The sequence below is a fragment of the Vicugna pacos genome, chromosome 11 (genome assembly GCF_048564905.1).
Source record: "Vicugna pacos chromosome 11, VicPac4, whole genome shotgun sequence".
NCBI classification, from domain to species: domain Eukaryota; kingdom Metazoa; phylum Chordata; class Mammalia; order Artiodactyla; family Camelidae; genus Vicugna; species Vicugna pacos.
Window position 1 is genome coordinate 48474766 of NC_132997.1, and position 26808 is coordinate 48501573.

Consider the following 26808-nt stretch of genomic DNA (forward strand, 5'->3'; position numbering starts at 1 on the left):
ATAAAGAACTCATACAACTCAGTAGCAAAATAAAAAACAAAAATCCAAACAATCCAATTAAAAAATGGGCAGAGGATCTAAATAGGTCTTTTTTCCAAAGATGACAACAGGCAGCCAACAGGTACATGAAAAGGTGCTCAACATCACTAATCATTAGGAGAATGCAAATCAAAATGACAATGAGATATCACCTCATACTGTTAGAATAGCTATTATCAAAAAGATAAGAAATAAATGTTGGCAAAGACATGGAGAAAAGGGTATCCTTATGCACTGTTGGTTGGAATAATGTAAATTCGTGTTACCGTATGATCCAGCATTTCTACTTCTGGGTATTTATCTGAAGGGGACAAAAACATTAACTCAAAGAGATATTGCAACCCTATGTTCACTGAAGCATTCTTTACAATCGCTTCAAGACATGGAAACAACCTAATTGATAGACAGAATGGATAGACTTCAGAATGGATAAAGAAAATGTGATATATACACACACACTCTCTCTCTCTCTCCCACACAATCCCCATAGGGATATTATCCAGCCATAAAAAAAGAAGGAAATACTGCTATTTGAAACAATATGGATGGACCTTGAGGGCACTAAGCTAAGTGAAATTAGTGAGACACAAAGACAAATACTGTGTGATCTCACCTGTATGCAGAATTAAAAAGCAAACAAACAAATTCACAGATACAGAGAACAGACTGGTGGTTGCCAGAGGCAGGACTGGGAGTGAGTTGAATGAGTGAAGGTAGTTAAAAAAAAAAAGGAAAAAAAAGTATGTTGTTTTAAATAAATTATAATAGAAGAATATAGAATTTTTTAATGATTAATCTCCATAATACTGGGCATCTCCCACAGTTGCCATGTGTACCTGTAGCCAGTACAGTGTCATCTCTCCCTTGGGTGAAAATCACGATTCGCTGCCTCTTCGAGTTCACTTTTGGCAGAGCTTGTGTCTTTTTCGCTATTTCTTTAATGTCTTCAGTCTATTAATTAGAAAGGAGGAAAAACATTCTCATAAGCAGTACAATAAACTAAAATGTTATTAATGGATTAAGAATTCGGCTTCTCACATTCAAAATAAGAGACCTAAACATCTAGTAAGAGTTATTATTTAAAAATCTGAACCATATGCAAAAGTAAATAGAACAGTACAATAATCTCCAAGGAACCTACCTACCATCAAGCTGCAAAAATTTTAAATTTATGATGAATGTTACTCCATCTACATACCTTCATCTACCTGCCTTCATATTATTCTGAAGCAAATCTCATATACATGTCATATGTAAATGATTTTAGTACATAATTTTGAAACATGATGACTCACACATAACCATATAACTATTATCATACTGTTAAAAATTAACAATAATTTTTTAACATCAACAAAAATCCAGTAAGTTTTCAAATTTCCAATTTAAGAGAGATTTGTAAAAAAGAGTAATACGGAATTCTTTCAGAGGTTTATAGAGCATAATTATGCTGATTCTGGAAATAATGCAGTTACTATAATAACAAATTTTTCAAAGAACTGAAACAAGAGAAAGAGATGTCGTTTCCTACAATTTTTTTTAAAAGATCAAGATTAAAAAAATCACAAATTAATTCTAGAAACCCTCATACTATTTTTCTTATCACAAAGGCTGTGAAGTTTTATGTCATTAATGTTCTGTCTTGAAATCTAACTCTTGAGCTATGGGTTAAATTTTTAGAATTATGTTTTAAACAATTTTAGATAATGTAAAAACCCATGTCTGAATTCAGTGGGCCTCTAAAATTGTCCATGATTTGGGGCTTGTTTGCAGTTTACTCTGTCACTGTGCTAAGTTTCAAAAAGTTATGGAGAGAGAAATACATCTGAGTGTCATAAAGGAAATTAATTAGAATATGAAGGACAGAAAAATTTAGGTAGGCAAGGCAGCCAAGTTATACAAGACATTAGAAACTATGACATTTTTAAAGGTATGACAATCTTTAGAGTAATATTTGCATGTTGTTTGTTCACGAAATACTTAACAAATTCCAGATGATATATGAAGTTAAACATCTACACCTAACATCATGATTTCAGAGGACTGCTGTTTCTGAAAAGAATAGCCACTTGTGGTAGGACAATGCTGCTGACTTTTCAGACACGCTGACTATTCCACTTTTGGTTGCTTATTTTAGAACAGAACTAAGCCTGAACTCTGATAAGATGAGAAAAGAAATCCCCTCAGTTTGGGGGGGAAAGACTGTTAGAAATGACTCGTAATAGCTGAAAGGCCACCCCACCCCAAAATGGCAATGTCTTATAAAAATGATGTCTTCACTCTCTTAAATAAATGCATAATTTAGTTAAATTACTCACATATATTCTCCCAATCTCTTTACCACACGTATTTTACTACTGTAGGATTTTTGCTTATGATTGAGTACAGTTCATTTTTAGTAAAGATAAAGAGACAAATTCCAGAAAGATTTACTTTATTATCTTGGTAGTAAAATCTCATTCATGTACTGAATGTTTTTAAAATAGAGGTCCTCAAGTGGTAGACTGCATGCTTAGCATGCACAAGGTCTGGGGTTCAACCCCCAGTACCTCCTCTAAAAATTATAAATAAATAAATAAACCTTATCATATCCTCTAACAACAACCACACCAAAAAAAAAAAAAAAATTCCACTATGTAAAAGAGAGATCTTCCTTAAGGTGGTATAAGAACTAAATGAAGAATGAGATTTGGTTGTTTAATACCAACACTGTGGGAAGATACATCTTTTGGTGGGAGTTTTGATAACCTAATCAAAGAAATCTTTTTTTTTAATGTCTCAAATTAAATTTTATAAAAATGGCAATTCAAGATCGAAATAAACTTCTCAAGTATAAAACATAAATCTTTACAGAAAGGTCAAGCTTTATCCTATTTGTATCCGTGTCCACAGTTCATACAAAACCTCCTTTTTCCTCTTGGATCACTCAGCGAGCACCAAGTCTAACTTTCTCACTGTGTCTTGAGGAGACATTGCTTTGCCCTCAACAGCTGATCCCCATCTAGTTTTAAAACTTTTCTTAAAACTTCAATTTTGTCTTCCCAACAATATGTATTCTGAGTTTAGGAGCCTCTCCTCCTCCTTCCTCTGGAAGATTCTTCTCCCATATACTGGGGTTAACATATCTTAACAGAATGATGAAATTATAAGGGACTTCAGAGTATGACACAGCTGCATTTACTATTGGTGTGACCTCAAACTGATAAATAAACCTCTCTGAGGCTCCATTTCCTCATCTACAACACTAAGACAATAATATTCATGTTAAAAGATGTTGGGAGTGAAGTATGCTAAAATTAGTGGGCTAAAGTCTGGAGAGAATCAGGATATTCGCATAGTCTCAAAGAATCTCCCCCTAAGACATTTACTCATTACAAAAGGAAAAACAGTAATGCTACAGTGGAGAAAGTTGACAGATATCCCTTCACCCCAGAGATCAAACTTAGTGATGTAAAATAGGATATTTGCATATCCTTAAAATATCACCCCCAAGATAGTTATTAACTATGAAGGGAAAATAATAACTTTACAGAGGATAAATACCACCTTAACTCAAGGATCAAAGTTAGTATTACCAATAATAAGACACTGGGGTATCTTGTACATCCCTGGTAGGATACACTGAGAAGGGCACATCACTTCTGTGGTGTTTCTGCCCAAAATGCATAACAGTAATTCCATTATGAGAAAGTATCAGGCAAACTCCAAATAAGGGACAGTCTACAAAATGACTGATAAGTATTATCTTCAAAACTATCAAGATCATGAACTAGAAGGAAAGAGTGAGAAATTGTCAGATAGGAAAAGGAAATCAGAGGAAAAACTGGCAAAATCAGAACAAATTCTATAGTTCAATTACTGACACTGTACAAATACTAATTTCCTGGTTTTGATAACTACATCTTTGTTTATGTAAGATGTTAACATTAGGGGAAGCTGAGTGAAGGGTATCTGGAAATTCTCTGTACTATTTTTGCAAATTTTCTAAATCTAAAATTGTTTCAAAATAAAAAGTTAAAAATAGTTTTTGTGAGGATGAAAGAAGATGAAGTGAGTGAAACGGCTTAATGCAAATACTTAGTTAGCATATGGTAAGTACTTAATAAATACTAATTTATTTCCTCTAATGACTGTCATTTTTAATACTTTCCCAAACTGTCAAATCCTGAGTTGCCTTAAAATCTCTAAAAAGTGCCTCAAGAGTTTTGAGTACTGAGAATTCAATTATGGTATCTAGTAAGGGAAGAAAAAGAGGAAAAGCGAAGGAGAAGAAGAAGAAAGCTCACACACTTTAGCTGTGAGCCATGCATTCAGAGCTACAAGTACTGTAAAGGACTCATCAAATCTTAACTACTGCAGGCAGTAGGTGTCATTACTATATCCCCATTTCATAGATGCAGAAACCAAGAGCTGAGTATGTAGCTCTAAAGTACTCATTAAATCTTTCTTTTTAAATTGCACTTCACTAAGTTTATTGTGCTTCATACATATGGTTTTGGGTTTTCTGTTCGTTTGTTTCTCTTGTTTTTTTTTTTTAATTGAAGTACAGTTTACAACATTGTGCCAATTTCTGGTGTACAGCACAATAATTCAGTCATATAGGAACATAGATATATTTGTTTTCATATTCTTTTTCAACATAGGTTACTACAAGATATTGAATATGGTTCCCTATGCTATAGAGTATAAACTTGTTGTTTCTCTTTTATATATAGTAGTTAGTATCTGTGAATCTCAATCTCTCAATTTACCCCTTCCCACCCTCTTTCTCCCCTGGTAACCATAAGTTTGTTTTCTAGGACTGTGAGTGTTTCTGTTTTGCAAATAAGCTCATTTGCCTTTTTTTTTTTTTAGATTCTACATATAAGTGATATCATGTGGTATTTTTCTTTCTCTTTCTGGCTTACTTCACTTAGAATGACATTCTCCAGGTTCATCCACGTTGCTGCAAATGGCATTATTTTATTATTTTTTTATGGCTGAGTCATATTCCTTCGTAGAAATATACCACAGCTTCTTTATCCAGTCATCTGTCGATGGACATTTAGGTTGTTTCCATTCATTAAGTCTTAACTACTGCAGGCAGAGGCACAATTACTAATATCCTCATTTTATAGATGAAGAAACTGAATCACAGAAGGAACTTCTTAATGTCATAAATGTCTAAGAAGTAAAGCCAGGACTAGCACCCACAAAGTCTGACTCCAGGGAATATACTGTGTTATTCACAGATTGTACTGCTTCTTTGAACTCTGGCAATGTGCTTTCTGTTGTTGTCATAAAACTATGGCATGTTCATCCTAAATTATTTTATGTCACATTCATAAGTAACTGCAGATCCTACATTTAAGTATGATATTTTTCTTTATTATTCTGGCTTGTATTTTACCCTAGTGAATGTCAACTTTTGAATTTCCAGATATTTCTCGCTTTCCAAGGTCATTTGGAAATCTAATTTCCTCCTCCAATATGTTAGAATGTGGAAACAAAAGAAGTGTAGTTTATACAGTAAAGAGTACTAGACTCAGAGGTGAGCTCTGGTTCTGGCTTCATAATGTATTAGCTATGTGATCTTGAACAAGTCATGCAGCTTATTTTTTCTGTTGAATTGACATGGCAATACATGCCCTACCTATTGCCAAAGGTTTGTGTGAATATTAAATGCATTAATGATGTGTTAGAAAAGGTCTCATAAACTGTGAATCATTTCATAAATGTCAAATTATGCTTTTATTGTCACTGGTAATCACACATCTTAAATTTAGCATTGTTTTCCAAATTAAAGAATATACTCCCTTTATTCCATTTTTAACATGCTGATGATACAAATGTTAAACAACACTGTCACAATCTACCTACTCCTGCAAAATACCAATTGTGGTGTTCACATACATTGCCTCACTTAAGCATAGTGTATTCTGTTTTGTTTCCCAAATAGAAACTCCTGTAATAATTATGGTGTTCAAGGATGTGTCAGTCTCCGTCTTGTCTTATACTGCTTCCTTCTCACTCACTCTGTTCCAGTCACACTGGCCTCCTGTCAGTTCCTGGAGTACATAGTACATTATGCTTTTTCTTGTTTGGGGGCCTGCGTACTCTTGTTCCCTCTGTTTGAAATTTGTTTTCCTATTGTTTGTTTTGCTTTTTGCTGTCATGGCTAGATACCTGTATTTTTCAAGTTTTACTTTCTCAGAGAATCACTCCACTGACCATTGTTTCTAGAAAAGGAACCCCTCCCACATTTTCTTTCACTCTACTCTGGTCATTTCCATCTCGTCTTCAGGGTCTATCCAAAGTATCAGGCATATAGTTAGTGCTCAATGAATATCTACTGAATGAATAAGGGGTTAAATAAAGAGAATCTGAAGACTATCTTATCTCTTTCTGTTAATCTAGTGTTTTAAAACTATCCTCTTTTGGGACTCTGTTACCTAGGAAAGCAGCACTGCACTCTCTTAGCCAGCAGGACCTGACTTAGTGTCCTATTTCCAGAAACTCTTGGTGTTCATTCACTGTGTTCTTTGTATTTGTGAGGAACACAGCAGCCTTAGAAAAATCCTGGAGAATTCTTTGGCAATCAATACCTACTGAAACTGTGGACTTTCTATCCAGTGCTGATCAATGGAACTTTCTGTGATGATGCCTATGTTCTAAATCTGCTCTGTTTAATACGGCAGTCCCTACCTACACAGGTATGCACTAGAAATGTGCCTAGACACCAAGGAACTGAACTTTAAATTTTATTTACTTTTAATTAATCTTAATTTAAATAGCTACATGTGGCTAGTGGATGTGTACTGGATAGAACAATTCAATACTTTCCTCTCTCCATGGTCTAAGATGATAGCATTATCATTGGTCAGAGAAAGACTACAAGTCTGAAAGACTCTGGGTAGTCATGGGCTGTGGGGAGAGTGGGAAAAGGGAAAAGGACAGCTGTATTTCCTCTATGGCTAGAAGTAATGTATTCTAGAAATCTAAAATAAAAAAGTTAAAATTTGTTGCTTGGAGTAAAACTGAATAAGTGATCCAATAGAAAAGGTATGAATTCTCTTCATCATTTGGCACATACTCTATTGCACTGAGAATGAAAATACAAAGAATTTTTTTTTTAGGTTTTGGCAGTATTTTCTTCACTTTGTTTAATAAATCAGTTTTCAATAGTACTCTTAAAAGGCTTCATAATGAAACATGTTTTTAAGTACCTTATTATTATTTAGGTTCTAAAAATAGAAACCTTTAATCAGTTCAGCTCAAGATAAGGTTGATTTAAAAACACATAGCAGTCTGAACTGATTTTCCAGAATAATAAAAGGCCTCATAAAACTTTTTACCCCAAGAATTGTCATTTTAAATTCTTAGCAGGTCTGTCATTTAAATCAGGCACTATGCAATTTTCCATCAACCTATATATATATATATATACATATATATATATATATATAAATCTTCTCTCTTCTGCTTTGCGCTCTGCCCAGCTCTTTTTTATCTCATTCTCCAGTGCCCTCCTAAGCTGCCTCTTCTTACTGAAAATTGCCCAATTTGTTTTTAAAGATTAAAGATTTTTTTTTAAAAGAAAGATTATCTAAAATTGGCAGAGAAGCTAACTAGAATATCATAAACAATGCCGCTGAGGATACTTCCTGATGAATAAACACTGGTTATTTTTAGAGCCATTTTGATTGGTCTGTTAGCAGACAGATCACTAGTGGCAACACTCAGAACTGACTGGGATTTAGAATAGAAAATGAGGGTAGGACAGTGGATTCGTGGGAAGAAAAAAATGTTCACCTTCCTTTCTCTTTAATCTTTTCGTTTCTCTCCTCTCATTCAGGCTCCAAGTCAAAAAGCAAAATTAAAATTGGGAGGGATAAGATGCAGATTTTGTGTAGTTTGTCACATTTAACTGGAGAGCACTGACACATCTCCATAGACATTAAACTGTTAAGTGATTTATTCTTGTTTGAGTTTTTAAGAATACCAAGTTTCAAACTTATTCTTTCATATTACTATCTAGTGGACCAAGGGAACATTTAAAAATCATTCAGTTTCTCTAGATAGCATTCTATACATGGATTATATTTTATTAACAATACTTACTTGAGGTTATTCTACTCATGGATCTTACAGATTCTGCAAAGCTTATAATATTTTCAGTAACCCATCAAGACATGTGTGCTTTATCCAATCTAACATATCACTGTCAACATCACCAACCGAGGAGGTTTGCTAGGTCAGGAGGTAATAAGGTATACTATTATAATCATCATCACTTTGTTTATATGCTGTAATCAGTTATGGCAGATTTATGGTAAAAGGAAACAATTCTAGAATCAATAAGTAAGAACTAATGGAAAGGTTAATATAGTGCTGGTTAATGGAAAATAGAAAATGTTGTTGCTAAGACTGAAATTAAACCAGACAAATTCAACGCATGTAGCTCAAGGGGGCAATAAAAGTATGAATTAGTAAGGTTTAATAAACTATTAAAAATTATTACTTAGGTACTATAGAATCATGATCATTTGTTATACAATATGCTATATTTCTAAGCATCTACAAAATTGGCTATTTTCTAGAACCAAAATACATTTAAAAACTGTTAGCACAGAAAACAGGACACAAATTTATATTCTACAAGCTTTCATCTTTGGAGAATTTTGATGTAACAATAGAGAATATCAATTGTTAATACTGAAATTTAACATCAGTGAAATGTTAAAACATGACTGAAAACATTTACTTATATTCTCATGATCAAACTTTGACTTTTAAATTGAATATATTTCCCTGATTACATTTAGTCCTATATATGAATTGCGAGTTTGGGAAATTACAAAATGGAACTTAAATTAGATAAAAATTACTTGGAAATCTTTACTCCTTCTTCTTCATGTGACTCAACACCATATTCATGAGAATATGTTAAAACAAAAAAACCAAACTCCCAAGAAGCTATCACAGTTCCCATTAATTGAGCATTGTGAAGCAGTTTCCTAACCTGATATAGTTTTTTCAAAGGACCTTGAAAGTAGAATACTTATACCACATGCTCCCTGTCTTCCTCCAAGAAAAGGAAGTTCTACGTCTGGCTTTCAAGTCCTATGACATGGATAACATACACATGTATTACTTTGTTGGTTGGTAATGAATCTGCCTTTAGTACATTTAAATAACAGTTCCATCACAAATTCATACAACACCTTTCTCTCAAGAGTTCAAAGTGAGCTTAGTAATACATCCAATCAATGCTCATAGCTTCTGTGGATGGTAGACAATACTGAGTATGCAAATAAGGAGAGAGTTTCTATATATTCTAGTTCTAGTCAGATTAAATTTTAAAAAATTACAACCATGAAACATTCCAAGTTGTTGTAAAGAACACAGTATTCTACATAGCTCTGGCCAAAGAAATATGATAGTCATAAAACTAATAAATGCTGTTAATTCTCTGTCAATTAAGCTAGGTTTAGGGCAGTGTTTCCTAACAATCGATTGGAAGGTAGACACTGTATAGATAAAACCATGGTTTTGCCTATTGTTTTAATTTTGCCAGTAACAACCACATGGATTTGGAATCTTGACAGGATAATATTTCTATCAGGAAGACACAGTCAGGACATGGAAATTAAAGCCAATTATCAGTATTTTGTTTCAGAAAATTTACACACGATTTATGCTATTAAAAGAGAAGAAAAAGAAAAGAAAAAATAGAAATTTAAACAGGAAGTTTGTATGAGCAGGATTTAAATTAATCAGTTCCTAAGAACTGTTAAGTACAACCTTTTTTGGAAATTAATTTACATAATGATAATCTACATGTGGTAGGGTTGGAATTATTTAAACGACATTATATTTCACTATTTAGTCTTGTTCCACCACTGCTTTAGCGGTGAATCCTTCTGAAATGTAATGCAGTTAATGAGGTAGCTTTTTAACTGAACAAACTGACAGGCCCCATATCTGCAGAGGCAGCTTGAAACCGTGCCCAACCTCTTGGCTTCCCAAGAGGCTTTTCAAAATTCAATAAATAACATCTGTAGGCGATGTTGGGTGCAGACCTAGCAGAGTGCGTCATAACACTGTGCTGGCAGAACAAAGAAACCATGACGACTGCCAAGTTTCCATGGCAACTGCTGCGAGGCTCTGAGAGTATAATAGCACATCAATCACTGTCCAAAAGAACTTCATTATCAGCTAGAAAAAACCTTTAGGATCTGTTTAGTGTGCAATTGTGGGTTAACTCACCTCAAAGCCTTGCTCTCTAGCAAAAGTGGCAGCTTCCTGAAGAAGAAAAAAAAAGAACAGTTAATTATAAAGTGCTAGGTAATGAAGAAATAATCCATTTTGAAACTCATTCAAACAGTCCTCGTTTTACACAATTATCTCAATATACCCACATAGTTCAATTTTTATTCTTACACCAAAAAAAGATTTCTTTTTTCCTTAGCATACAAAAAGGCAGCATAATGTCAACACACTTCACAAGTTGGAATAAAGAAGATGTAGTACATATTTTTACTGTAGCTGTCACTGTGAGTTCAGGTGTTTTGACCCCAGCAAAGAAAGACAATCATTTGAAACCAGAGGAAGATGTTGATGGCTATGTTTTTAATTAAAGCAATACCTTTTAGAAAGTGCTTCTGTAGAGAAAATGTTTGCTAGTAAATGTATAGATTCAGAAAAATCAGCAATGAAATTTATCCAGGCAAGGATCATCAAGGGATGCTAAATTCATTAGGTGAAAGGATGATGGGGAACTGGGTATTTCACGGAGTCAAAGTGTCACGGATTACATGCTGGTCACGGGAGCAAGTATAACTTTATAATGGAAGGATCAAGCTGTCATCACTTTAACCCAGCGATCGATCCTATCACTTATCATTAATAACGGCATCACCAAATATATTGTGCCTTCTTTTGTGATGCAGTATAAAGCACACAGCATCACCTATAAAGTTTTTAACATAAATTTATCAAAACTTTAACTCAATAATGTTCAGTCTAAAGGAAATAGGATAGGAGAACAAGTTAAATGATACACTGAGAAAGCAAATGGACAAAGCCATAAGGTAGGACATTATACAATAATGTCTTCTTCAGTAAGTCAATGTCATGGTAAAGCAGGGAGGGGAAAAGTGACCAAGAGTCATGTATAGACCTTAATTGGAAACTGTTTTGAACAAACCAGCTATAATATACATTTTGGGAGAAATCTGAATATGAAATGGGAATTAATACTAGGAATTATCAATTTGATAAGGAAACTGTCCTTGATTTTTAGAGGTATATCCTGAAGTATACTGGGATACAATAGCATGATATACATAACTTACTTTAGAAAACTTAAAAATAATAAAGTGAAGCAAAAATGGTAAAACATTAACAACTACTAAATCTAGATGTATTCAGTATTTCTACTTTTTTGTCTGTTTGAAAATTTTTGTAATAAACAGTACAACCCCCTCCCTCATTTCTCTTTGATATAAGACGACAGGGTAATGAAAGTTAAACATTTAAAAAACACAGTTAATTATTAAGTACCTTAAGGGCATAATCTGATGAACATTATTGTATACTCTAATGCCCTTATAATAGGTTATCAAATGACAAAAACACATCTGTGTAACCAGATCCTTTCCCTTTCTTCACTTTGTGCATATATTTTAATTTTAGTACTGATACAGAAAATGGAGGCAATATTACTTTTCAACTCCACTTCCCTCTTGAAAATGAAAAAAAAAAAACTGCAGACAACTGTCAAGAGCCTCTACATCTTAACTTACATTCCTCCAAAATTATCTTTGCCAAGAGATATTAATAGAAGGATGGGATTTGAGCCTGAGTAGTGAGCAGATCCAACTCAACTAAAGCGACTGCTGCACCAAACCATGTAAGGCAGAAAGTACAGTTAATGTCTCCAGCACAAATTTGGGTACTATCTACATGTTAAGGAAAACACGGGGGGGAGGGGGAAGTATGCATGCACTTATGGTCCAATATACTAATACCATATAAATTTAAACAACCACTTGGAGGGTTTGAAAAGGTCGAAAGAGACAATTATGGCTGAACACTAACATTAATAGAACGTGATAAGCTGAAAGCACAACTCTTTAGGCTGTTCACCAGAGAAGCATAAGGCTGATCGAGTTAACCCTAGTTGATGCAGATAAAAAAAAATAAATAAATTATGATCTTGACAATTGGTGCAAGCAAGGTTAGCCTCTTTGACAATTTACTTAGAATAGAATCTTGTATACCACACAGTCAATATTTGCTAGTCTGGATTCTCAAGGAAAAGGATAAGGTTCAAAAGATATCAGTGCAGAATTTTCCCTACCTAACCAATTCCAGCTATTTCTTTTATGAAAAAGACAACTGAAAAGCTCTTTGAGAACTACGTATTTACCTGGAATTTCGGCAGAGGCACAAAAGAACCCTAGAGGACTATAAGACAAAGTTAATGTGAAGAATCTGTGTGACTAAAATTGCACCAAGACACAAAAACTCAAAATGCACACAGAATAAATTACCGTTTTAATGTCCAGTTTTGCTCACACAAATGTGAGAAGCAATGAACTGTGGTCTGTTATGGTACAGTAGAACTGACTAATAGCAAGGAAGCACTTATATAAATGTCAGATTATTATTCTTTAAGGAAATTGAGTCCTAGGACACTTCCACATCTGTAAACTTTTCCAACCACCAACATATTTCTGACTGAAGGAGGACATGCTAAGAAGTCAACTCAATTTTCTATCTTAGCGTCCCCTCACTCAGGTTCACAGAGCTGAGCCCTATCACCGAAAAGCTAAGCACTTGTTCTGTGGCTTAAAAAGATCTTATCTCCTGACTTCCTCCCACCTTCCTTTGATCTTGGGCTGGTGCCCCCAGTCACTCCATTAGAGAAGGCAGCTGGCTCACATCACTGCAGACTTTCCCACAGCTAACCTCTGATCTGAAGGTGTTTGTAGATACAATGATGGAACAACATTTATTTTTCCCTCACAGCAAAACAAATAAAACAACACAGGGGGAACAGTTTGACCCAGTAAGAATTTTAAACAGAATTTTAGTCCTCAGATTCACTGCATGGAGGGACAGAAGAGGCATTAGGTCAGAAATCAGGAAAAGGAAAAAGGGGCATAAATGGTGGGCAGAATAGTGCGGCAGGTTCCAAATACCAGGGGTAATTCCAAGTGAACTGATCACACTAAATTGAAAAGGACTTTTTAGCGTGCCTTCGCAGTAAAAGTGAGAAAAGAAAACAAGCAAGTCCCCATCTGTGCTGCCCCAGGGCGCCACGTACTGAGTTTCACAAATCTAATGAAGCAGTCAGGTTAAAATCCAACCGCAGAGGGGATGTGACATGTGGAGAACAGCTAGGGTTAGAATAGAGAAGCAGGGCGGTTCCTAATGCAGGTGATTATCCATGTGATAATCATTATATTTACAGGCTTTCCATTTTAGATCTGACATCAAAAATCACAAAGGAGGAGGGATTAAGGAAATAAACAACCGACACAGAGGCTTTCCTGCTCCCCTGAGAGTGCAGCACTTTCATTCATGCATGACAAGCAACAAAAGCAAAACCAAACAGGCCAGGAAAAAGTATTTCTGAGAAGGCTGGATTTCACATTAACACTTCTTTCCATTTTGATAACTTTCACTATTATTCAGTTTCTCGTACAGGTCACATTTTCAAAATCAGTTCCCATTGTTGTCTGTGCTATAATACAGTATCATTTTTAGTTTACGATGAATGATACTCACATAATATGTCTTTTACAACAACAAAGTCATTTTTTCCTTCCTGGAAGTGAGTGTTGTAAATAAAATGACATATAATTAAAGTCTTAGACTCTCTTCTACACCACGCCGTTTAGGATTTGCAGTAGGCTTGCTGCTTCACCGACCAGGCTAAAAGGATGCTAGTGAAACAACAACCAAGAATGGTTTTTTCAGTAGAGGTTTAAAAAAAACAAAAGCTGAAATTCATGGTTAATGAAAACTACGGAATACTTACACTAAGAGCTATTTAAAGGGATTAGCAAGCCACTACTAAAAAGCACAATCCTTAGATTATACAGGAAAGGAAAGAAAAACTCAAGTGTGTCTGCATGTATGAAAGACAACTATTTCCTTTATATAGTCAATTGAGGAGAAAACTATTTCCTCTACGTTTTGCCTGATAACACCTCAGTTTTAATTTATAAAATAGAATTATCTGTAATCACTACTAAACTAAAACCGTAACTAGTCCATAGTGTCATTCCAATTCCAATTATTTTTTTGCTAATTATATATAAATGCAAATAATTTCTGTGTATTGATTTTGTATCCTGAGACTTTGCCAAATTCACCTATTAGTTGTAGGAACTATTCTTTTGCTCCTGTAAAGAAAGATGTTCCTACTAACGATACCACAAAATTATTTTAAGAAATTAGCAAATGCTTTAAAAAATTCATCTCTCTTTTCTCCAGGGTGATCAGAAGGGTGTAACTACTAACTACTACCACTACCACAGCTCATAACCCTTGCTCTCCCACTTTCTGCTCTGCACTTCAAGGTACTGAACCCAGTTAGGGCTATTATCTGCTTGCTTATGCTACCACTCTATTTTCTGATCCCAAACATGAGGGGTCCTGGGCGGAGGCTGAAACTTCATGGACTGAAGCAAAAAAGAGAGAAGGTTCAACCTAGGACTAAAGATAGGTAACTTCTGACTATCCACAGGAAGCACTGCATCCATTCAAAATAAACTACTTTGTTGCTCCAGTGCAAAGAGGAATTAGGAAATTCACTGGGAATTCCCATGGTCTTAATTCAAGTCATAGGAGTCCAGAGCTCTGGGAAAAGCCAAGGGAGCATGGAGCCACCAAACCAGTTCTGCTGTTTTCTTTGTTCACCTCTCCATTCAACTAGTATTTATCCCATAAGGACAGTTTAGGCTAACAAAAACTATTATGCTAGAGGTACATCACTGCTATATCTGCTGGATACCTTATAATGGTATGAGACTTTGACTTGGTAATATCTGAAACAATACTGGAAATCCTAAAGGAGTGGTATACATGACAGTCTAAGGTATAATGTTATCTATGTCTGTCTTTCTATAAATCTATGTATAAAAATATCTATATATAAAATTCATATATTTGTATACACATTTAGATAATGCTTTCTTCGAATGGCTTTAAATGCAACAGAGTACTGGTCTGGAGGCAGTTACAGCCAAATGGAAAGAGTACAGGGCTTAGAATCAGAAGACCTACATACACTAAAGTTGCAGTTTTATAGCTCATTTGCTATGTAATCTTGAGCAAGTAACTCAGTATATCAGTTTACATCAATAAAATTGAGGCCAACACACCTACTGAATTGTTGCTAGGAATAAATAAAATATTTAATATGAAACTATAAAATCATTTTGCCTAATGAATTCAAGTTCTTGATGAGATCTCAGGATAATTTAAATAAATGAATTTCAGAGCATCCAGAGTGCATTCAATTATCTGTCCTGCCTGAGGATCATATGTGTCACAGGAAGCCTACTACAATGATCCCTGACTGCTGGTGTTCAAATCCTTGTATAAGTACTTGCACTTGAGTATAGGCTGGACCTAGCGACTTGCCCCTAACAAATACATGACAAAAGTGATGGGATGTCTCATTCATCCATCCTCTGGCTTACAGGCTTGCTCTTGCTCTTGCTCTAGGGGAAATAATCTGCCATGCTGTGAGTAACCCTATGGAGTGGTCCATGACTAACAACCAGAGAGGATCTCAGCTTGTGAACAGCCATGTGAGTGAGTCTGGAAGTAAATGCTCCCCAGGCAGTGATATGACTACAGCCCTGGCTGCCATCCTGATTACAGCCTTACAAGAGGCTCTGATTCAGAGGCAACAAACTATGCTGTGTCTGATTCCTTATCCATATTTTACACATGAGGAACCTAAGCCTTGAGAGGTTAACTTACGTGGCCCAATTCAGATATCGTCTCATTCAGATTATGCTAATCCTAAAAAAATATCCTCACAAAAACCAAATCAAAGCAAGTGTGGTTAACAGATTAATCACAGGATGAGCAAATTATGGAAAAATAATTTAGATACAAAAATCTGAAAAGTTTTGTATAACTGATTATGGTTAACCATTTCTTATCTGTAGCAGTGATACACCGCTAAGCCATGCTGACATTTAATCATAAAGAATTACCTGCTGTTTTTTTTTATAATATATCATAAAGACTTACGTTGCTTAAGCCTCTAAATATTTCTCCATACCATTCTTTAAGACTGCGAATTACGTTGTCTTTATGCTACTGATGAGATTATTTACATATTTTCCTATGAGACTGCATTAATGTTTTATTAGTTCAAAAATTATACTATTTCTGATGAGGAAAAGTTTTAATTTGTAAATAAAGTAAATGAAGGCTAGGAAAAAAATCACTCAGTAAAATATAAATCTGGGAACTCCCTTTTAAAATAAGTTTCATTCATGAAAATATCTGTACTGGCTTTTCCAAGGAATATAACATGTAACTTTTTGGAGATTTTCAACCTGTGCTCTGACATTTATTACCATATGCTTCCTGTCTGCAAAATGCTGAATAGAAATATTATTTAACATTTATGGAGTGCCAAAAACTCTGTGGGGGCAATGTATAAGCTATAAAGACACATATGGCCTCAATCCAATAGATTTATAATAAAAATTAGATAGACAGTATATAAATTATACCTCCCTAAACATGACTAAAAAAAATTAAGCAGCCAAATTACAAGCTAAAAAAATTTGGTTTAGTTTAGAACATACTTAACCCTTTCACAAAGTGATTTATTAGCTGACATGTCTATTCTAACAAGGTGAGTTGTTCATTCCCACCTTTAAGCATATTTAATGGTGGAAAATAAAGGAAAACAAGGTTAGGAAAAGTGTTTTATCAAAATTGGACTGATCAGCTATTTGGGCTAACTTACGGAACAATCCAAGTTTTTCAATTGCTGAATAAAGAAAAGAGAAATAATAGCATAAGAATATTATCAGGGTAGTAAGCCTCTTATTAGGTGTTTTATTTCCATTTTCAATGAGATAACATGCTTGGCACAATGAAGGCACTCAACAAATGTCAATTATTTTTCTTATTTCATTTGATCCTTGTGAAAACCTCATAAAATAGGTATAGAAAAAAAAAATCTCCTTTCACAGATGAAGGTTCAGAGAGAGATTAAAGTATGCCCAAGATCAAATAGAAGGTAATTGTTGTAGCTGGCATTTGGATCTGACACTTTCTGAACGGTTTGTGCTGGTCTGCTACTGATGAACTCTTCTAGCTTTTATATGTCTGAAAAGTCTATTTCCTTTTCATTTTTGAAAGATATTTTTGCAGGGTATAGAATTCTAGGTTGACAATTGTTTTCCTCTGTGCTCTGAAGTCAAGCTTGCATTGCTTCAGATGCATTCTTATCTTTGTTCTTCTGCATATAATGTGTCTTAAAAAAAAACTTGGCTGCTTTTAAGTTTTTTCCTTTATCATTGATTTTATGCAATTTGATTATAATGTTCCTTGGTGTAGTTTTTTCCATTTCTTTTGCAGTCTGTTGAGCTTCTTGGATTTGTGGGTTTATAGTTTTCTACAAATTTCATTTTCATCCTTTATTACTTCAAACAATGTTCTGTTCCTCCTCTCCAGGATTCCAAATATGTATACTAGGTCACCTGAAATTAGCCAGCCCCTGGATTATGTTACTAGTAGAATATTTACAAGTTTTAAAACAGACTTTTTTCTTCTTTATTGAATTAACAATGAAGAACCAAAGGCCCTTTGGGGAGCAAGCTATATAGCCTGCTAGCCTTCAGTAAAATGTGTATCTTTAGACAGGTCTTCTTTTCTTCATTCAATGGCAAAAAACAAAAACAAACCAACCTAAAACTTAACTCACCTATATTAATAAAAAGACAGTGAAACACAAGATAAATAACCAATTCTTACAAGTTTAGATACATGTTTATGTGGGACAATGAGAACAGCATTACTAATCAATGCTAAATATTAGACCAAAAGAGGAAGCAGAAGACCTCAGGATGGGGAGAGATTAGCATTCTTGTTAACTGCTTGTCTAATAATTTTTCTCTCTCAAATATGCACCAATGTCCTTGACATCTCCATATTCCATGCATGAAGCTTCCTAAAGTGTCAAGGTATGATAATCACTGCCATACGAATCCTACCCTCCATGGCCTCGCTAATGACCCTAACCTGCAGAATCTATCACAAAAGTGCCTCTATTCTTTGAGTCTCTTGGCCTTTTTTTTTTTTTTGGAGGGGGAGGTAATTAGATTTATTTACTTATTTAATTTTAGAAGTGGTCCTGGGGAATTGAAGCCAGGACCTTGTGCATGCTGAGCATGTGCTCTACCACTTGAGCTATATCCTCCTCCCCAGTTTCTTGGTCTTTTGATGGAGAAGAGGACTAGAATTGGAAATCCCAGCAACATTCACAATAGAAAATATTACTGAATTAAATTTAAAAAGGAACTTAGCAGGCTACAATGTGACTTATTTATATAATAAAATATAGTTAAAAAAGAGAAACATCTAGTCTTCTACTTCAAGTAGAGGGGAAAAAAGGCAATTTCTTCCTAGTCAGAATTTTTTTAACATTTTTTTTATTGAGTTATAGTCATTTTACAATGTTGTATCAAATTCCAGTGTAGAATTTTTCAGTTATACATGAACAAATATATATTCATTCACATTTTTTTTTCACTGTGAGCTACCATAAGATCTTGTATATATTTACCTGTGCTATACAGTACCTAGTCAGAATTTTTAATCTATGGATATGTACATTATACATCCCATCCAATTGTCACCAATAACCAGCATCATACTCTTCCTTCTTGCCAGCTGACTCACAATAATTATGCATAGAGTGCATTACAATGCTGCTGTCTTAGAAACAACTTCAAACTTGTTTAGACAAACTTAGAATTTTCACTGTGACCACTAGGAAGCAGCAAGGATAGCTATGGCAGTAACAACATGGGTCTCTAAAGGGGAAAAAAAAAAAAACATCAAAAATGAAACTACAAAGAAGACAAAGGAAAAACTGGCCAAATGTACAAGTCAGGCTAGTAAAAAACAATAATCACAGAAAGATGATATCCAACAGAGCATGCAGCAGGTGCTCAATAAATGTTAAATTAGAAGTATTACTCACCTACCCTTGCTGTATGATGAACAGGTTTGAAAAGATACTTTTGAAAAGCTAGTACTGCATTTGATAATGAGATGGGAGCCAATCATCTTAATCTATAAACTAGAATCAAGAACTGTCTATTTTTCCCTCACAGACCTTTTGTCAGAATCTGACATAACACATTGGCCAATCCAAGTGCTTGACTGTATGTAGTGTTTTTACAGTCTCTGTAACAAAGTATGAGTTTTCATTAGATACGAACAACACATTGGGAAATGAAAGTAATACAGCAAAGAGGTAGTAACAAAGTACTGGCATTTTTATTGTCCTGAACGTTATAAAGTGACTGAGTTAACAGACGGGATTTTGTTAAAAACAATTCTGACTAATTAACTTGACTTATTATTTGTACACAGTATTACAAATTGGCTTCTACCTACATCCATCTCAGAAACTTTTCCCATTGGTCACCAATCTTGGCCTTTCTTTTTGATTTTTTTGAATAGGACTTGATCTCTTTTCTACAGAGAATAAGAATAAGTGTAAAATTAAGCAATAATAATTTTAATAAATAAAATGAGTATATTTCCTGCTATTCCTTCATAGGTTTGATTTCAATCCCTCTCTAATGCATCATCAATTACTTGTCATTTTCTGCATAAATATTTTCCCTCCTTCAGGTGAAAGGCTTGTATGTTGAGAACTATAAAACACTGATAAAGGAAATCAAAGATGATTTAAAGAAATGCAAAGATATCAAGATTGCTCTTGAATTGGAAGAATTAACACTGTTAAAATGGTCATGCTATCCAAGGCAATCTACAGATTTAATGGGATCCCTATCAAATTACCCAGAACATTTTTCACAGAACTAGGACAAATAATCCTAAAATTTATGTGGAATAACAGAAGACCCAGAATAGCCAAAGTAATACTGAAGAAAAAGAATGAAGCTGGAGGCATAATCCCCCCAGACTTCAGACAATACTACAGAGCTACAGTAATTAAAACAAAGTGATATTGGCACAAAAACAGACATATGGCTCAATAGAACAGAATAGAGAGTCAGAAATAAACCTACACACCTATGGTTAAATGATCTTTGACAAAGAAGGCAAGCATATACAATGGCGAAAAGACAGCCTCTTCAGCAAATGGTGTTGGGAAGGTTGGACAGCCACATGTAAATCAATGAAGTTAGAACACTCCCTCACACCATACACAAAAATAAACTCAAAATGGCTTAAAGACTTATATATGACAAGACACCATAAACCTCCTACAAGAAAACATAGGCAAAACCATTTTCTGACATGAATCATAGCAATGTTTTCTTAGGTCAGTCTCCCAAGACAATAGAAATAAAAGCAAAAATAAACAAATGGGACCTAATTAAACTTATAAACTTTTACAAAGCAAAGGAAACCATAAACAAAATGAAAAGACAACCTATGAACTGGGAGAAAAAATTTGCAAATGATGCAACTGACAAGAGCTCAACTTTCAGAATATACAAACAGGTCATACTATACAATAACAGAAAACACAAACAACTCAATCAGAAAATGGGCAGAAGACCTAAACAAACATTTCTCCAATGAAGACATACAAATGGCCAATAGGCACATGAAAAGATGCTCAACATCAGAGGAATGCAAATCAAAGCTACAATGAAGTATCACCTTACTCCGTTCAAAATGGCCATCATTAAAAAATTCACAAATGATAAATGCTGGATAGGGTGTGCAGAAAAGGGAACCCTCCTACACTGTTGGTGGGAATGTAATTTGATGGAGTCACTATAGACAACAGTATGGAGATTCCTTAAAAAAGCTGAAAATAGACTTACCTTATGGTCCAGCAATCCCACTCCTGGGCATATATATAGAGGAAACTAACTTGACAAGATACATGCATCCCAATGATCATAGCAATATTTACAATAGTCAAGACATGGAAGCAACCTAAATGTCCATCACCAGATAACTGAATAAAGATGATGTGATACACACACACAATGGAGTATTACTCAGCCCTTAAAAAGAATAAAATAATGCTATCTGCAACAACGTAAATGGACCTAAAGATTATCATACTAAGTGAAGTAAGCCAGAAAGAGAAAGTCAAATATCATATGATATCGGTTATATGTGGAACCTAAAAAAAAGACACAAATGAACTTATTTATAAAACAGAAACAGACTCACAGACATAGAAAATACACTCATGGTTACCAAAGGGGAAAGGGGGAGGGAGGGATAAATTAGCAGTTTGGGATTAGCAGATACTAACTACTATACATATATACATAAAATACATAAACAACAAGGTCCTACTATATAGCACAGGGAACTATATTCAGTAGCTTGTAATAGCCTCTAATGAAAAAGAATATGAAAAAGAATATATACATATATGTATAACTGAATCACTATGCTGTACACCAGAAACTAACACAACATTGTAAATCAACTATACTTCAATTAAAAAAAAGAAAACAATATGCTTGGGATAATACTAGTTATACTTATTGCAACACACATATTGTATGAAACTACATAGGTACTAAGGTATGAGTAAAATATGATGCTTCAAAATTATTCAGTAGTGTGAGTGTATAATGTTTGAGGTGACACATGATTGTACTTGCACTGGCACTGATGAAGTGAAGTGAGCAGTACACGAGGTTATGTTATACTGTTCTTTTTACTTTTGCGTATTTAATTTTTTTATTAAGAATTTTATGAATTCATAAAAATATATTTTTCCTCCTTCAAGACTTTGGCCAACTATCTCTACTTATTCCTGCACATTTAAGTTCTTTTGTTTGGGTTTTCCTATTCCATTAGATAATTTAATAGATGAAAAAAATATAAGACTTTATTGATGCTTTTGAGTTTGAATTTTTCTACCCTCTCCTAGAAACACTCCTTGCTTTTCTGCTGTATGTTTTCTTTCCCTATCTTTCTCACCTTTCTGTTGCTTATCTTCTTTCTCATTTGTTAAATCCCCTGAATATAGTCTTCTCTACAAATTCAGTTAGTAACTTTTCAGTTTTTAGGGGTAATTTCCTTTATTCCTTTCATTTGATATCAACATCGGATATCCTGCCTCACTTCCAGAGTCCCTTTGACACTTGTATTCTCTTTGCATCTGATAGCTTTGAAGTTCTGCCCAGTACATTTTATAAACATAAGGCCTATAACATCTATAGCCTTGTTTCCAGTCTTACTGACACAAACCTAGGTCAGGACTGTACCACCTCTTGCCTAGATTACTGTCTCTTAACCAGTCTCTAGTTCCAGTCACGCTCAGTTTGAATGCATCCTTGCACCCAACTATTAGATAGATTCACCTTCCTAAATATCAGTTCTGATTAGCCTTTGTTCAAAAAGCTACCTACTGCTTCCTGATAAACTACTCAGTTCCATAGCCTGACTTTCAAAGGTCCTCCATAAATTGGCCCTACTTTTCCTTTCTAGCCTCATCTTTTGCTATTCCCTTGTACATGTACCAGATGCCACTCAAACCAGAATACTTGCTATTCTCTGAACATGCCCCAGGCTTTTTTGCCTTCATGCTACCTTGCACATGTAGGCACTAAATGAATTAGAATACTCTTCAACCATCCTTGTCAAAATCCTACCAATCCCTCCAGGGTTAGTTCAGCCATCTCCTGTTTAATGGAAGCCTCCTTGAATTGTTCATGGTCTCTCCTTTCCCACCTCCACAAGTGGCTTTCTGCATTGCAGAATAGTTTTGCTCAGTTTATAAAGGTTTCTTTTATGGAAATTATGTAGACGGGAAACACACTTATCTGTATAGACAGCTTGTCTCTCCTATTAGATTATAAATTCTTAGCGCAGAAATTCTTTTCCACTTTGTATCCTCAAAGCAACTAACATATTGCTCTGCCCAGAATAGATAATAAATCGTTGTTGATTCACCAAATGATAAGGACAAAGCACTCACCTACATTAGGCAAAGAAGAAATACCTCTGCATTAGATCAACACTGACTTGATTTGTTGTGGTTCATTCTCTTATTTTGAGGTTTTCGTACTCTGTATATTGCTCTATTATGCTATTTCTTGCATTGAATTATAATTTATTTACATGGTCTATTTTCTCCCCTAGTTTATGATTTTCTTGAGAACTAAGTTTTATGTCAAATCCTAGAATTCTGCGTCACACATAGTATGAATTAAATAAATGTGCATTGGAATGAGTTAAACTAATTTAAAAGAAACTTATTTAAAAAGGTAAAAGATCTTTCTACTGATGTGTAATGAACTTTTCTAGGATGAGATCTAAGATTTGGCTAAAAAACCTAGTCAATTGTTGGTCTGATGTGTTCTGTGACAGAATTTATGCAATCTGTATACTGTGCCATTTCTGCAACTGTCCTGCTCCGGGAAGTTACCAGAAAGGATTTTGGCTTTTGCCTCATTTCCAAGTATCACACAAATAATCAAGGAAATAGTTTTCCTTGGAAGAATATTTTACTCTGAAATTTTAAATTATAATAATATTTTCAATGATATATACAGTCCAGATATCACTGGCAGATACTGGATATTAAAGAGTACAATATAGCACGGTAACAAGGATAAGTTATTTAAAAATGAAAAAAACCTCCAATATTTATGAAGAAAATAGAAAGATAGCAAAAAAAAATCAACAAATATAACTAAATAAAACCCACAAACATACAGATTAAAAAACAGGAGTAAATAGTAAGTCCCAACTCAGTCTGAGGACTTGGTAAGTTATCAACTAAGAGCAATTTTATGACAAGCTACTATTTTACTTTGCTGACAAGCAAGGCAATTAGAACATTTATAGCATGTGGGATAGAAACACAGGTCTATATGGGTTTAAAACTAGCAATAACGCACTATGGTACATTTCACAACTTTAAAATGACATCTTTTTATTTTCTCTAGCAAATAAATGTTAATACATCCAATGTAATCTATGTCATTTTTTCACTGTCAGTGCACACATCATTATAGACGCTATCACATGGGTAGCTCAAGACCTACTGCTAAATTGCTTCATTTCCAAAGAAGAGATTATATGCATAAATTGATCCTGAATGTTAAATGTTCTAAGGACAAGGTCTGATTCAGATACTGAACCCGTTGGAAATAGAATCTAGGAGCAATAGTAACAATCCTAAAAGCCTTGTTGTGAAAGGAATAATCTTAATTACATCTCTAATTAACATGCACTGCACCTCATAAACCAGGAAAGTCAATTCTTGATTAGCTAGAGTAGATCAGAGATGGTTTAGACACAACAGGGTCCTGCCTGAGATGTGCTCACCAACCCAGTAGAGCCTGGTAATTAGGCTTGGATTACCAGTAGCAGGGATGAAGGCAAGGAGCCTGGATTTAGGAGTGGGTTGTTTGTAGGGGAGGGCACTATGTCTCCCACTTCCACTTTAAACAGAATAATTCACTATAATGTTACCATGGTTAACTTCCACCTGGATAACCAACACTTAATAATGGTTTTGTTATTACAGAGATTTTCAGGTATCAATAATTTCTTTCTGCTCTGCTAACTTCACATTATCCTCTGCCAATCAATAGGTGATGGTAATCTATTTTTCTTATTTTGAAAGGATGGCAAAAAAAAGTCAAGAGTCTCAAGGAAGCAACAGTACATTCTTTAGAAGGAGATGATATAAACTGCATATATGAAAGAAAGTACCAACAGTCCCAAGGTCTACTTAAGGTTTTTCAGGAGCATCCTATGTTATTCAGTGTATTATTAGGCACAGTATCTGAAAACATTGCTGCCACAGAAAAGTGGCATAATTTTCTGTGTAACTATGTAAGAAAAATATGCACTCTCATTGGTATCCTTAAAGCAAAACATACGTATTATATATTCTATAGGTATTACCTAAAATGTGAAATTGGGTAACTGTACTAGGTTCAGAGCAGGCATTTAATAATTGACGAATGTATCTTCCCATGTAACCACCATGATAATGAGAGAGAGATACTACTGAGTGCTGGATAGGCATAGTAGTTTTTTTTGGGGGGGTGGTAATTAGATTTGTTTGTTTGTTTATTTTAATGGAGGTACTGGGGATTGAACCCAGGATCTTGTGCATGCTCAGCACGCACTCTACCACTGAGCTACACCCTAGCCCCTGGATAGGTATGGTAGTTGTTGGACTTCTCTTGGTTGTGACCTGGGCAACTTTTGATTATCTGTTGTAGGAATAAAGGGAGGTAGCAATAATTGTCTTCCATCTACTTCAAGAATTTTAGCAACCAATTAACACATTAGGTACAATTTATTTCCATAGTTATATTATATGGCACTCTGATAGACTAATCTGTTTAATCAAAAATAAGGAAAGAATTAAGATGAAAGCAAAAATTAAAATCAGAGAGTGTCAGGAAAGAAAGCAAAAGAAAAGGTGTAAGTAGAATTTGATATAAATCTAAACGGACAGGTAAAATTTTAGGTGAAGGTGTATAAAAGGAAAGCCAGGGAGGTATGGAAAATTAGAGGCGTGTCCTGGGAGTAGCAGGTGGTCCAGTTCAGCTGGATAGTAAGGGATGAGTAGAGGAGTGGAAGCACTAAGATTTGAAGGGTAGATTGTAATGAATTAGGAGATTGGACTTAATTCATTTAACTATGTGGTAGGTAGATGTAGGAGGTGAGGGACATTAAGATTTCTGAGCAGGTAAATGACCTAATTAGGACTACACTTAAGAAAGATTAATTTATCTAGTACCAATATGTACACTGGATATAAAAGGAAAGATGAAGGTTTTTAGGTGGAAGATCAGAAAACAGGTAACAAATATAAGATATTTTAACTTAAAGAGCAAAGTACGTAAATAAGTTACAAGATAAACATAATATAATGAATTTCATATGAACAATCAGCTTGTCTTCCCTGTTCCATAAAATAATAAAATAAAATCAAAGAATCAAGAAACTTGGATTATAGTTTCTATTTTGCCTCTTAGTTTACCTCTAGTGTGACTCTGGGCAAGACATACACTCTCTTTCTCAGATTCTTCATTTTGAAAATGAGAGCCTTATAACACTTTCTAAAGTCTTTCAAAGTCTAAAATTCAACTACCATAAAAATGCGGTTTTGGAAGGTCTCTAACAACCACAGACAGTCTACTATTAGGGAGGGCTCCTCACGCAAAAAGTCCAAAGAGTCTATTAAGAAATGACTGGTTTAAATCAGTGAGATTTAAATATCTGTCATTTTTTATTGCTCGTATCTTTTTGTAAAAGGTAAAGCAACTTTTTAGAAGACAGTAAAAGGATTCATTCCTTCTTTCTAAAAGCCAAAATTCAAGAAACCTTTTGCCTTATTCACAGATACTTAAAACAAACCCTTGCCAAGAAAAACAAACTGCAAAATATGGAGGTTGGAAAATGTGAATCATCACTGGTATTAAAACCCACATTTAATAATTACGTTGCAGTTTCAAACCACTGCTGAATCCCCTTAGGTTTAAACATGAATTCAATAAAAACTTATGATTTTATAAATGGCATTTAAATGTATTC

The 26808-nt window shown here is 34.5% G+C and overlaps 1 protein-coding gene across 4 annotated transcripts in view; it reads right to left on the bottom strand.

Annotated features, from left to right (window-relative positions):
* Positions 1-26808, bottom strand: part of ADK (adenosine kinase) — a 410069-nt gene that overhangs the window by 66791 nt on the left and 316470 nt on the right. For all 4 annotated transcript variants that reach the window (XM_031682313.2, XM_072971270.1, XM_072971268.1 and 1 more), the window contains 2 exons: positions 10288-10323; positions 876-990 (listed from right to left, as the gene is read on the bottom strand). In XM_031682313.2, the coding sequence (XP_031538173.1) occupies positions 876-990; positions 10288-10323 (151 nt within the window). The remainder of the gene's footprint in view (positions 1-875; positions 991-10287; positions 10324-26808) is intronic.